This window comes from Canis lupus, chromosome 10 (genome assembly GCF_003254725.2).
Source record: "Canis lupus dingo isolate Sandy chromosome 10, ASM325472v2, whole genome shotgun sequence".
Taxonomy (NCBI): Eukaryota; Metazoa; Chordata; class Mammalia; order Carnivora; family Canidae; genus Canis; species Canis lupus.
The window spans coordinates 34,111,346-34,124,684 of record NC_064252.1 but is presented as its reverse complement, the minus strand read 5'-3'; the positions used below and the strand labels follow the sequence as shown (position 1 = coordinate 34,124,684).

At 43.4% G+C, this 13,339-nt stretch overlaps 2 protein-coding genes across 3 annotated transcripts in view; one reads left to right on the top strand and one right to left on the bottom strand.

Moving 5' to 3' along the window:
• ALDH1L2 (aldehyde dehydrogenase 1 family member L2) overlaps nucleotides 1-12,961 on the bottom strand; it is a 69,235-nt gene extending 56,274 nt beyond the window's left edge. The window contains exon 1 of one of the 2 annotated variants that reach the window (XM_035695911.2): nucleotides 12,459-12,961. Coding sequence is in view for 1 of the 2 variants with exons in the window: in XM_025462235.3 (XP_025318020.1) it covers nucleotides 2,515-2,562 (48 nt within the window). In the remaining variant the exon portion in view is untranslated. Of the gene's footprint in view, nucleotides 1-2,514; nucleotides 2,663-12,458 lie in introns of those variants that run through there. The other variant, XM_025462235.3, reaches the window with a different exon arrangement.
• Nucleotides 12,962-13,020: 59 nt separating this feature from the next.
• WASHC4 (WASH complex subunit 4) overlaps nucleotides 13,021-13,339 on the top strand; it is a 53,937-nt gene continuing 53,618 nt past the window's right edge. The window contains exon 1 of the mRNA XM_025462153.3: nucleotides 13,021-13,180. Coding sequence (XP_025317938.1) covers nucleotides 13,120-13,180 — 61 coding nt within the window. The 5' untranslated portion in view covers nucleotides 13,021-13,119. The remainder of the gene's footprint in view (nucleotides 13,181-13,339) is intronic.

Below are 13,339 nucleotides of genomic sequence, written 5' to 3'. Positions count from 1 at the left end.
AAAAATTGCTATCAGGAAGTGTTATAAACTAGTTTTCCCATTGGATTTTGCTAGGTCCTAAGAAGTTTTTTCTTTTTTTTTCATTCTGCTTTAATACCAAACTCAGAAGCACTGTGTGATTTTTTTTTTTTTTTTCCTTTTTAAAGATGAAGGTAGGGACGCCTGGGTGGCTCAGCGGTTGAACGCCTGCCTTCAGCCCAGGGGCGTGATTCTGGAGTCCTGAGATCGAGTCCCACATCAGGCTCCCTAAGTGGAGCCTGCTTCTCTCACTGCCTGTGTCTCTGCCTCTCTCTTTCACTCTCTCTCTGTCTTTCATGATTAAATAAATAAAATCTTTAAAAAATAAAGATGAAGGTATAATTTATATGCAGTAAAATACACCCTTTCAGCATATATAGTTCTATAAGTTTGACAGGCACGGAGTTACCCTACCACTGCTACAATCAACATAAAGAACAATTCATCATCCCTGAGAATTTCTTTGTGTCCTTTGAGAGACAGTCTCTTGTAGTCAATTCTTCCTCTATCTCCAGCCCCTGATGACTACAGATCATCATTATAGTTTTACTCTTTCCAAAATGTGCTATAATTAGAATCACATAATACATAGCCCTTTGAGTCTGTGTTTTACACTCAGCATCTGTATTTGAGTTTCATCCATATGCGGTTGTGCATATTAGTGTTCATTCCCCTTTTGTTCCTGAGTAGGATTCCCTTGTATGGATGGATTTATCCACTGTTGATCCTGTCACCAGATGAAGGACAATTTGTTTGCTGTTTTTGCTGATAAATGAATAAAGCCTCTGTAAACATTCATAAATAGGTATTTGGGTAATTACCTAGGAATGCAATTGCTGGGTCATATCATAGCTATATGTTTAACTTTATAAAAAATGGCCAGTTTTCCAAAGTGGCTATACCATTTTATGCTCCCACCAGCCATGTTGGATTTTGAACAATTCTTATAGAACATTGTCCAAAGGATGGATCCTCATTTTCTATGGAGTAAAATATCCCAAACATTCCACTTGTCTTCCCTGTCTTCCTTTTGGCCATGGAAAAACCTGTCTTCTTCCCAGCCAAATGTCACAGCTCTTCCACATGTACTCCTGGGTACAGTCAGACTCAGATCCCTGACCCCTGACCCCTGACCCCGACCATGCTTGGTGCTTCCCCACATGCATGTTTTTGTCTCTGTCATTTGCCACCTGGAATGTTCAACTTTGATTACTGAAATCTTATGTAAGTCTCACTACTGTAATCTTTGCATTCTTTAAGACTCCCTTCTGCTTTCCAAAAAAGACAATTTCAATGAAAGGTGTTGTCAGAGGAGACTGATAAAACAGGCAAGCACAAGCCCTTGCTCTCTCTACCATCCTACCCAGATTCCCAGGTGCCACGTAGGGAGAGAAAGCTAAGGAGGAGGAGTCTAGAGCAAGCAAAAGCTCTTCAAGAACAGGTCTCTTTTCCTTATTTATTTATTTTTAAAAGGTGAATCCTCCCCAAATAACTAGGATTGGATGGGGGTAAAGAGAGTCCTCATTATTTGGGGTTGTCTGGGAAACAAAAGCTTTTCCACCTATGCACTGATCGGTTTCTCTTTGGTGCTATTCAACACTTTTCTCTGCTTTCAAGTTTTTTACATCTGGATATATGAACATAAGGCTTTTGCAAAGAAGAAGAATGGAAAAGCAAATTCCTTCACAGCCCGGGATGCATTCACTTCCTATAAAAGAGATAATGTACATGAGATGAATTGTTTTTGTTTTTGTTTTTCCCCTAAACAGCTTTGAATCTGCCTAGATGCAGGGAGGCATCTCTCCCGGGGCCACATGCAACGTGTCCGCTCTCTTTTCCATTTCTGGAGGAGCTGACGCAATTCCAAGGCGCGGGCCGCCGCCACAGCTCGGTTCTTGCGCTACGATTAACAATGTTCCAGGGTGGTTGCTTCTGCAGCGCCTGGGAATCCTAGCACTCCTGCCCCCCGCCTGCAGCTCAGGAAGAATGGGCTCGCTTGCAGCCACCAGCGCCGAGGGCCATTACTGAAGGCGCCCTGAATGCCAGCCGGGAGCGCTCAGACCTCCGGGGCTGCCCAGGAGGCCCTCGCTGCCTTGAATACTACTCTCCGCCAGAGATGGTCTCGGTCCTGTACTCCGGCTCCATCTCATGACCAAGGAGTTCATGACGGAAATGCAAAAAGGAAAGGAAGCTAGCTGGCTCTGCCCTCCTTGCCAAGCGACTGTTCCCACCCTGTCAATCCCAGCCAGAGGGGTGGATGTTCAAAAGCCGCATCCCCAGACCCGTCCTAGGACAAGACAATGCCTCGCCTGACATACCCGAGGCTCTCTCCGGATCCTTCTCTGCAGTCTTTCAGGTTTAAAAATGCTGCCCTGGCTTTCAGCGAAGTCCAGTATCGCTGCCCACCCAGTAGCTGCGCCGCCCGGCTCTCCCGCCCCAGGGTCTGGAACACTGTCCCGGGTGAGAGCCAAGGACGCCCGCCCAGGCCAGACTCACCTGGCCGGTGGAGAAGCGCCGGAGCGCCTGGCTGCCGCGCCACAGCATGCCGGAAGGGACGCGCGGCCGGGCCGCACCGCAGCGGAGGCTCAGCCGGGGCGCGGCCTGCCACCTCCCAGCGCCGGGGCCGCCGCGCTCGCGGCTCGCGGGGACCGCTAGTCCCGGGACCCGCCCCCTCGGCCCGCCCCGCCCCGCCCCGCCCCGCTCCCTCAGCTGGCGGGGCTCGGGGGCCAATCCCCTGCGACCGGGCGGGGCCCCGGCTGGGGTGCCACGCGGATACCCAGCGGGCGGGGCCGGCTGCCAGTCTCGGCCCGGTACTTGCTTTCCCGCTGCGGGATCTTCTACGGGTTACTCAGACCCTGTGAGGTAGACAGGGATTTGCTTTATAAATGGCCCATCTGACATTTCAAGTCATGGCGATAACACTGTCCTGAGGAGGCAAAGAGAGGAAAGACAAGAGGTGGAGACACCTGGCTGTGTAGGATCCTGATACCCGTCTTGTAAACTGATACGAGGATTTAAAGAGAGAGCGTGTATAAAGCACGTGGCAAAGGGCCTGGCACAGAGCTAGACCCCAACAGATGATAGTCAAGTAGATACCCACACTTCTCTCTCATCTCTCTAGAAGGAATGCTCAGATATGCTCTACCTAACCACCTGTTCCAAACAGAACTCCTTAGCCTGGCATTCAAGGCCATCTGTGGTTTGGGATTTTCTCTTATTTTCTTGCTGCTCCTTTGTGTAATTTAGCCTCTCTAGTACCTGCTGATTCTTTCTTTCCGAGACAATGCTTCCCAGAAAAGCTTATCATCTGTCACTTGTCACCATCCGGGCATGTCCAAATTCCTTCTTTTGTTAAAGGTACAGCTCATGGGACGCCTGCCTTCGGCTCAGGGTGTGATTCCAGGGTCCTGGGATTGGGTCCCAAATCGGGCTCCCTGCATGGAGCCTGCTTCTCCCTCTGCCTCTGTCTCTTTCTCTCCTGGTCCCTCTCATGAATAAATAAATAAAATCTTAAAAAAAAAAATAGAGGTACAGGTCAAATGCTGCCTCCTGAAGGTATTTTTCCTGATTCTTTCCTCCCTTAACTCCCTTATTCCCCCAAAGTAATCCTTCGCTCCTCTGAATTGGGAAAGATTTTTGTCCAAGTGTCTCTTCTGACATCCCATTCTGTTATTGGTGTTTGTGTATCTTTCCTCTGCTCCACTGGAAGCTCCTTGCAGGCTAAATCTATGTCTGATTTATCGGGATTTACAATATCTAACACTAAGCAGATTTCAAAAAGTACTTGTTGAAAGACAGAATGAATAAATGAATGAATGAATGTGTTTAAGAAGGAGAGAGGAAAAAAATCCTTAAAGGTTGGAGAATTCAGCAAACATTGTTTTGCTCTGGGAATTGCCCTTTGTCAATTCAACCCATTTCCCTGACTGCATTTTGTGATTTCTGGCTTCTTTTAAACTTCCAAATACTAATTATAATTTTACTTGTAAACTGTGTATACTGGGAGAGGTGGGAAAGGAGTGTGGTTTTTTTCTGAATTGGGGCTCCATAGTTAAATCCCCTAGCTCCCAACCTCAGGAAATGTAGAGTTTATGTCTACCCACATACAGTGGAATATTAATGATGTCTAAAATTTTCTTTTGTAAGAGTTAAAGATATAGATCTCTTAATAACCAGTGGTTAGATCAAAGGCAATTAGTTTGACAAAGAGAAAAGCCCTGTCAACCTAGACTTCTATACTCAGCAAAAATGAAGATGAAATAAAGTCATTTTTATGTCTCTCAAACAAAAATTTGAGAGAATCTGAAGAAGGAAAATTTCCAAATTCATTCTATGAGCCCAGCATTACCCTGGTATCCAAACAATACAAAGACATGACAAAAAAGGAAATTATAGGCCAATATCCCTGAGGATCATAGATCCAAAAATTATCAACAAAATATTAGCAAACCAAATTCAATGCTATGTTAAAACAAAATTATTCACCATAATTAAGTGGGATTTATTCGAGGGACTCAAGGATGGTTCAATATTTGCAAATCAATTAATGTGATACATCACATTAACGGGGGGGGAAGGATAAAAACCGTATGATCATCTCAATAGATACAAAGCATTTGAAAAATACAGTACCCATACATGATAAAAACTTTAAGCAACACGGGTTTAGAGGGAATATACCTCAATATAATAAAGGCCAGGATCCCTGGGTGGCGCAGCAGTTTAGCGCCTGCCTTTGGCCCAGGGCGTGATCTTGGAGACCCAGGATCGAATCCCACATCAGGCTCTCGGTGCATGGAGCCTGCTTCTCCCTCTGCCTGTGTCTCTGCTTCTCTCTCTCTCACTGTGTGCCTATCATAAATAAAAAATAAAATAAAAAAAATAAAGGCCATATGTGAAAAAGTCCACAGCTAACATTATACTCAATGATGAAAAATTGTAAGCTTTTCCTCTAAGATAAGTAATAGGACAAGGATGTCCATTCTCATCACTTTTGCTCACTTTCATTCAACATACTGCTGGAAGTCCAATGTACAGTAATCAGAGAAGAAGAAAAAATAAAAGTCATCCAAACTGGTAAGGAAGAAATAAAACTCACTATTTGCAGATGAAATTATATTATATATAGAAAACCCCAATAACTATGTGTAGTGATAATATATAACTACCAAGTTAACAAAATGTAAAATTATCAAGGTAATATGTAGAATGATTTTTTTTTAATCTATTGAAAAGTAGGCAAGAAAGGTGAGAGAAAGAAACACAGAATAACTGGGAATAAATAGAAGGAAATTAGTAAAATGTTAGATTTAAGCCTAAATAATTGCAGTAAATGAAAATGGACTGAACACTTTAATTAAAAGACAAAGATTGTCAGATTGTTTAAAAAACAAAATTCTTATAAGAGAGCCATAAAGTATAAAGATTCAGAAAGGATGATTTTTTTTTAATCCACCCAATGATTGGTTCAAATTGTGCACAAGATCCTAGTAAGGCTAAGGAAGGCCAGCAAGACCTAATTCTCGGATTTCTGTTTGAGCTATGTTAAGTGTACCCCCTCCTTTTTTTAAAAAAGATTTTTATTTATCTATTTAAGAGGAGAAAGAGAGAGAGACAAAGAGAGAGAGAGAATGAGCAGGGAGGAGGGAGAAGCAGACCCCCAGTTGAGCAGGGAGCTCAATGCAGGGTTTGATCCCAGGCCCTGAGATCATGACCTGAGTTGGAGGCAGAGGTTTCACCGATTGAGCCACCCAGGTGTACCCTTTTTTTAAAAACACTTTTGGTATTGAGATGTGAACCTGAGGCTACCAAGGCTGCCAGATGGAACCTAAAGAGTGTAGCAAAAATTACGGAAGAGATAGAAAAGAACCAGAATCCAAGATTTGTTTTTGAATCTTGAAACCGAAAGCACACAAAGGTCAATGCCAGTACTACATGTTTTAAAATTAACATGTGGTAAAATTGATTTCATTTTTTCTGTACGGTTCTATGAGTTTTAACCTATGTATAGACTCATGTAAGTAACACTGACATTAGGATACAGAACCTTTCCATTCCCCACCCCAGAACTGCCCTGTCTCTTTGCAGTCATGGCTAACCAACTACCCATTTCCATCCTGAGAATCTCTGCTCTGTTCTCTGTCACCGTGGTTTTTATCTTTTCAAGATTGCCAAATAAATGAAATCACATAGTATATAACTTTGTAGATTTTCTTCACTCTACACAGTGCCCTAGAGATTTGTACTCAAGTTTAGGGATTTTCTAGGGATTTTAAGATTCTTCTGTTACTAATTTCCATATAATTCTATTGCAGTCAGAGAATCTAACCATCACATTTCAGTCCATTAAAATGCACTGAGGGGATCCCTGGGTGGCGCAGCGGTTTGGCGCCTGCCTTTGGCCCAGGGCGCGATCCTGGAGACCCAGGATCGAATCCCACGTCGGGCTCCTGGTGCATGGAGCCTGCTTCTCCCTCTGCCTGTGTCTCTGCCTCTCTCTTTCTGTGACTATCATAAATAAATAAAAAAATTTAAAAAAAATGCACTGAGATTTTTTTTATGGCTAGCATATGGCCTACCTTGCTGAGTATTCCTTGTATACTTGAAAAAAGATGTCTATTTTGCTGTTGTTGTGTAGAATGTTTATAAGTACCATTTAAGACAAGTTTGTTGAGAGTATTGTTCAATTCTTTATTCTCCTATATTCTATTCATCATAATACTGAGAGAAGTATTAACATTTCCAACCAAAGGGGCAGCTGGGTGGCTCAGTCAATTCAGTCTCTGCCTTAGACTCAGTTCATGATCCCAGGATCCTGGGATGGAGCCTCATGTCACAGCAAGCCTGCTTCTCCTTCTCCTTCTGCCCCTTCCTGATTGTATTCTCTCTCTCACACACACATAATAAAATCTTTAAAAATAAATAAAATTTTCAGCTATATAATTATATCTATTTTTTCTTTCTATTCTGTCAGATTTTGGTTAATTAAATTTTATTGTTCACCCCCCCCCAAAAAAAGGATGAAAAAAGCTAATTCACAGACATTCTGGATTCTGTTACATTCTTAAGAAAACTATTGGAGTTTTGATTTACTTGTTTATTTATTATTTTTTAAAGATTTATTTATTTATTTGAGAGAGAGAGAGAATGAGTGGGAGGGGCAGAGGGAGAGGGAGACAGAATCTCCAGCAGATTCCACGCTGAGCAGAATCTCACTTGGTGGGGGGGGAATCCCTGGGTGGCGCAGCGGTTTGGCGCCTGCCTTTGGCCCAGGGCGCGATCCTGGGGACCAGGGATCGAGTCCCACGTCGGGCTCCCGGTGCATGGAGCCTGCTTCTCCCTCTGCCTGTGTGTCTCTGCCTCTCTCTCTCTCTCTGTGTGACTATCATAAATAAATAAAAATTAAAAAAAAAAAAAAAAAGAATCTCACTCAGGGCTCCATCCCATGACCCTGAGATCAGGACCTGAGCTGAAACCAAGAGTCAGGAGCTTAACCCACTGCACCACCCAGGTATCCCAGGGGTTTTTGTTTAGAAAGCAGTGAATTTGCTTGGACTCAAACCCTGCAGAGGGAAGCAACTTATATTTCTGTTCAATTCATGTAGACAATGGTTTGGCCAGTGTTTTTGCTCGGATTTTGGGGTTCACCTCCGTAAGTTCCCTTGATTATCAGTTTTCCTTTCTAAATTTCAAGCTGCTCTGCTAGCCCAACCATCTCCATTTTCTGCTATCTTGAACCCATAGGACTTCAGCTTTTTCCTACCTGAGGTGCACATCTGTTGGGAAATATATGCATCAAAGGGCAGCAAGCACCCCTCTCACCCAGTGTAGGTGTTTTTAGGGACTCTTGACTGTGATTTCAGCAGGCTCCCTCTATATAGTTTGGTGGTTAGCCAGGGATTTGGGCAATGTTTACACTTAGGTTTTGGATTTCATCCCCTTTGTGGGCCCCTTGCTTTAGGATGCTCCTCCAAATTTCCAGTTTCTCTTCCAACAAACCTGAACTTAGTGTGCTTCCACCATGAGCTGGTAAGACCGGGTTTCATTGCTTGACTTAAAGGGGTGAGAGACACTGTCAGGAAGAAAGCCATGAACTCATAACTCTTACAAACAAATTCTGAGTAAATTCAGAATTCTGAGTAATTTCCATGTGCTTTTCTGTCTGATTTTATTGTCTTTCATTTCTTTTAAAGTTTCTACTCTATATTGTCTACTTTTCTTAGTTTTTAACTGCAGGTAGGTTTACTTGACTACTTTCTGCTTGTCCATTTCTAGATGTATTCTTGTCAATTACTTTAATATGTTAATCATAAGATTTTCCTAAGGTATGCTTTTAAAATTACTTACATAGAAATACATATATATAATATTTTATTAAACTTTTTATGCTTATAGTTTCTTTAATAAATAATGCCAACCACTGAAGAACTAAAAGGAAATACTTGTCCTGCAAAATGAATATTTATCACAGAGCAATGGAAATAATAACGATTGTTAGCTTGTTCTTTTAACAAATATATTTATCATCTGTGTTCCAAGCACTGATATAATGAACTGTATCAAAGAGACATGGGTTGGATGCTCATAGAACTTACAGTCTAGTGGGAGAAATAGGCCTTAAACAAGTAAACTCCAAATAATTAAATGGTAAAAATTTTCATAAAAGCAATGAAGGAAAGGTATATATTCTGAATACAAAAGGTACCTACTGAGGATTGTGTAGTCAGGAATGTCCTAAGGAAGTGACATTTAATCTGAGATATGAAAGATAAGTGGTAGATAGCCAACGAGGGTGGAACTTTCCAGGCATAAAGTGGGCATAGTATTTGTGAAGGACTTCATTTGGAGAAGAACTTGGTTTGTTGGAGGAGCTAAAATGCCAATATGGTTAGATCATAATAAGCAAAAAAGAAAGGTTAGGCTTTTCCCATAGATGCTATATTTTATTGTAAGCACACCTGTAAGCCACTGACAGTATTTTTAAACAAGGGAGTGGTGATATTATCAAAATTCAGTTCAGACATTAACTTTTACATCAGAAACTAATGGCTTCCCAAGATACATTATTCCTTTCTCTCTAATAAAACCAAATTTTTTTTTCGAGAGAGAGCAAGGAGTGGGGGGAGGGGAGGGGGAGAGAGAGAGAGAGAGAGAGAGAGAGAGAGAGAATTCTAAGCAGGTTCCATGCCCAGCATGGAGGCTAATGTGGGACTTTATCTCATAATTCTAGATTATGATCTGAGCTGAAACCAAGAGTCAGACACTCAACCAAGTGAGCCACCCAGGCACTCCTAAAAAACAATTGCATGCATGGCCATTCGATTCAAAGATTGCCTTTCCCAGGCTCTCCTGTAGGTCAGGGGTAGCCATATCATTAAGTTCTGGACAATGAGATGGAGTGGAAATTTGGAACAATTTGGTGGGGGGAGAGTAAAGCAGGGATCAGGAGTGATAGTAAAGATAATAGCAGCACTTATTTTGCATTTATAACATGCCAGGAAGCATCTGAAGGCCTTTACATAAACTGGAGTCAGCAGGACCTGTTTGAGAGACTGCAAATGATTTGGCATCCCAGCAGAGCAAAGTGGGTGGAGATTAGGGAGTAGAAGAGTCAGAAAATTTAGAGAGTAATCAACGGGAAGATTGAAAAAGGCCTTGTGTTCCATTCTATGAAGTGAAAACTTCAAACCAAGGGTAACAGGAATCCACTGAAGGATTTTAAAGTGGGTAACCTGATCGGATAGCTTTTGAGAAATTTCACTTGGAGAACAGTGCGGACAATGGAAAGAGAAGCTCTATCACAGGTTTATAGTAATTGTCCAGGTGGGAGGTTCTTTTGTAAAGAACTACATGGGGATCCCTGGGTGGTGCAGTGGTTTGGCGCCTGCCTTTGGCCCAGGGCGCGATCCTGGAGACCCGGGATTGAATCCCACGTTGGGCTCCCAGTGCATGGAGCCTGCTTCTCCCTCTGCCTGTGTCTCTGCCTCTCTCTCTCTCTCTGTGTGACTATCATAAATAAAATTTTTTTAAAAAAGAAATACATGAATTAACGCATTAGGAATCTTTTTGACAGGTACACATAGGGCTTTGTGATGAATTAAGTAAAAGGTCTTGGTGAGCTATTACCATAATTTCTATTATTGGAAACATACTTTAAATGTATATTAGAAAACATGTTCATTCACCAAAACCTTAGCTCTATAATATATAAAAAGTATTTTGGTATGGAATAAACTGATACTTAAGTTGTGAATATAAGTGTTAAAGGCAAGAACTCCTGCAAGCATGTTCTCCGGGCAGCTGTATAAGTTCTTTGAAGTTCTCAAAATAGTACAATGCTATCTATATAAAAAATTTCCCCTTCTATTTCCAAGCTCAACTTTTAGACAGTATTATTAAGAATGAAGAAAAGTAGAAAGAAGGATATTTAATTCCTCAAAATGATCATTTGCCTTCTGTAGTCTAGGCCTGAAAAATATAGGACTTCTGCTGTCATAAATAACTTTCAGAAAGCACATTTCAGTTTATAGTGAATGTGCTTTGTATTTCACATCCAACTTTTAATTCTCTAACAAAATTTGAATCTAGGACTTGGAATTTGACTTAAAGATACATAAGATCAAGACAGGCAATCCCTAAGATTTCTTTAAAAAATTAAGTGACAATGATTCAAATAGCAAACACTTCTATTGTATGTGGTTGGCATTGTTGCCTCTTACATGTATAAAATATAATAGTCCTCAAGACAATCCCATGATGTGTTTACTATTATCATTCCCATTTTATTTTTTTAAATTATTTTTTAAAAAAGACTTCATTTATTGATTCACGAGAGACACACAGAGAGAGAGAGAGGCAGAGACATAGGCAGAAGAAGGAAAAGCAGGCTCCGTGCAGGGAGCCCGATGCGGAACTCAATCCCGGGACTCTGAGATCACACTCTGAGCTGGAGGCAGACACTCAACCACTGAGCCATCCAGGCGTCCCTATCATTCCTATTTTAAAACTGAGGAAATTGAGGCTGAGGTTAAATTATCTGGCCCCAAATCACAAGGCTAGTAAGTGACAGAGCTATGATTTGGACCTACAGAATTCGGCTATAGACACTCTGCTTATTATAGTATGACACTGCCTCTTGCCACTGATTTATTAACTTTAATAGAATAGTGCATTTGCATACTCAAATTGCTCCTACCTATAATTTCACTATATCACAATGAGCTACTGGGAGATTAATTACAGTGATTAATACAAATGTGAAGAGTACAGTAAGTTGAACTCACAATCATATTTACTCACAAAGTAAAGGGAAAAAGTGTATTAATCACTGTAATTAATTGTTAGCCACTGTGTTACTGTTATTTTCAAGTTTGTTTTTTTCCTTTCTGAAATGCCTACTTAGACTGCAAGCATCATTAGGGCGGGGTCCACCTTTCTTGTCTGTTTTTTTCCCCCATAATAGTTTGTCTATCTAACATGGTGCCTGGCACCTAGTGGGCACTCATATTTGACCTACTGTAGATCCATAGGTCTCAGGGACTGCTCTTCTAAAGACCTTTTACCTGCTTTGATTAATTTAGTTATTTTTGGTTCCTTTTAAGATTATGGAGGACTGGGCAGCCCGGGTGGCTCAGGTTTAGCGAGGCCTTCAGCCCAGGGCCTGATCCTGGAGACCTAGGATCGAGTCCTGCGTCAGGCTCCCTGCATGGAGCCTGCTTCTTCCTCTGCCTGTGTCTTTGCCTCTCTCTCTGTGTGTGTCTCTCATGAATAAATAAATAAAATCTTAAAAAAAAAAGATTATGGAGGACTTCAATAAGATCTCATTGTTAATAATTAAAAAATGCACAAAGGGACATAAAAAAAAGTGAAAATCCACTTTTTAATCGCCAACACATATTCTTTTCCAGGTGACTAATATCCGGTTTGCTGCGATTTGAGTTCTCTTTCTCCGCATTTACACGCACATATGCACAAACACATTTACATGAGTACATATGTAACCACAAATACACATTATTCCGCAACCACTTTCTTCTTCTTTTTTAAGATTTTATTTATTTATTTGAGAGAGAGAGGGAGCTTGAGCAGGGGAGAGGTAGAGGTAGAGGGAGAAGCAGACTCCCCATTTAGCAGGGAGCCCACGTGGGGCTTGATCCCAGGACCCTGGGATCATGCCCTGAGCTGAAGACACTTGCCCAACTATTTAAGTCACGCAGGTGCTCCCCCACCCGCCGCAACCGCTTTCTTTCAGTTTCCTATGTCTCTATAAATGTTTTTGATTTTTAAGAAACAGTTACCTCGTATTTCATAATATGGATGTATTAAGCTTTATGGAATTATGCCCTATTGATGGACATTAAGACCATTTCCTGTTAGTGTGTATTAAAAGCCATGCAGCAATGAACGTTACTGTGCCAATACCTGTATACATGTAGACTTACCGGGAAACACAGATCCCCGTTCGCGGGAGGGCCGGTTAACAGCTAGGAGCCCCTCGGGACCCGTCTACAAAGCGCGGCTTCTTCCCTCCCGGCCTTTTTCAGAGGAGGACGGGGAGGATCGCCCGGCGCAGGGTCAGCAGAATAGAAAAACCCCTCACTAGGTAGGGCGTTCGTAAAGTAACTCGGCCTCTCACACGCGGGATTATTCTCAAGAGCAATCGGCACGGGACTTGCTGGACAGCCGCGGGACCTCCGATGGGGGTGACAGGGCGGGCGCGGGCGCCCTCGGGGACCACCGCCTCCTGTTAAGCCGCTGCCCCCTCAAGTTTGCCCTGTTCAGGCTAGACTGATGGGACAACTCCCCAGCTATTAAAAATGACCTGGAGGCAGCAGAGTGAAGTGAAAAGCATCCGTGTGGCTGGAGACGTGCGCTGAAGGGAGGCGAGGCGCCAGTCGCCACCGCAGGACTCCGCCTCCGGCCACCCGGGCCGACTCGCTTTCCCAGCAGCCCCCGCGGCCCACAGGGGCCCGCAGCCCGGCCTGCCCTCGCGCGCGGGGGCGGGGCCGAGGCCGGAAGTCACGTGCCGTGACAGCCGCCGGGGTGAGGCCGCCGTGGTCCGCCGGGCTGGTTGGGGCTGTGACCGGGGGAGGCGGCGCGGGGATGGCGGTGGAGACTCTGTCCCCAGACTGGGAGTTCGACCGCGTGGACGACGGCTCGCAGAGTAAGGGAGGGCAGGGCGAGGGCTGCGGGTGGGTGCGCCCCGGCAGCGCTCCTGCGGGAGGGCTCTGCGTCGCGGTCGCTGCGCGGCGGTCCGCTTCGGGACACTTGCAGCCCCTTGCGGTGCGGAGGGAGGAGCCCTGGAGCGTTACTTTCGGGACTG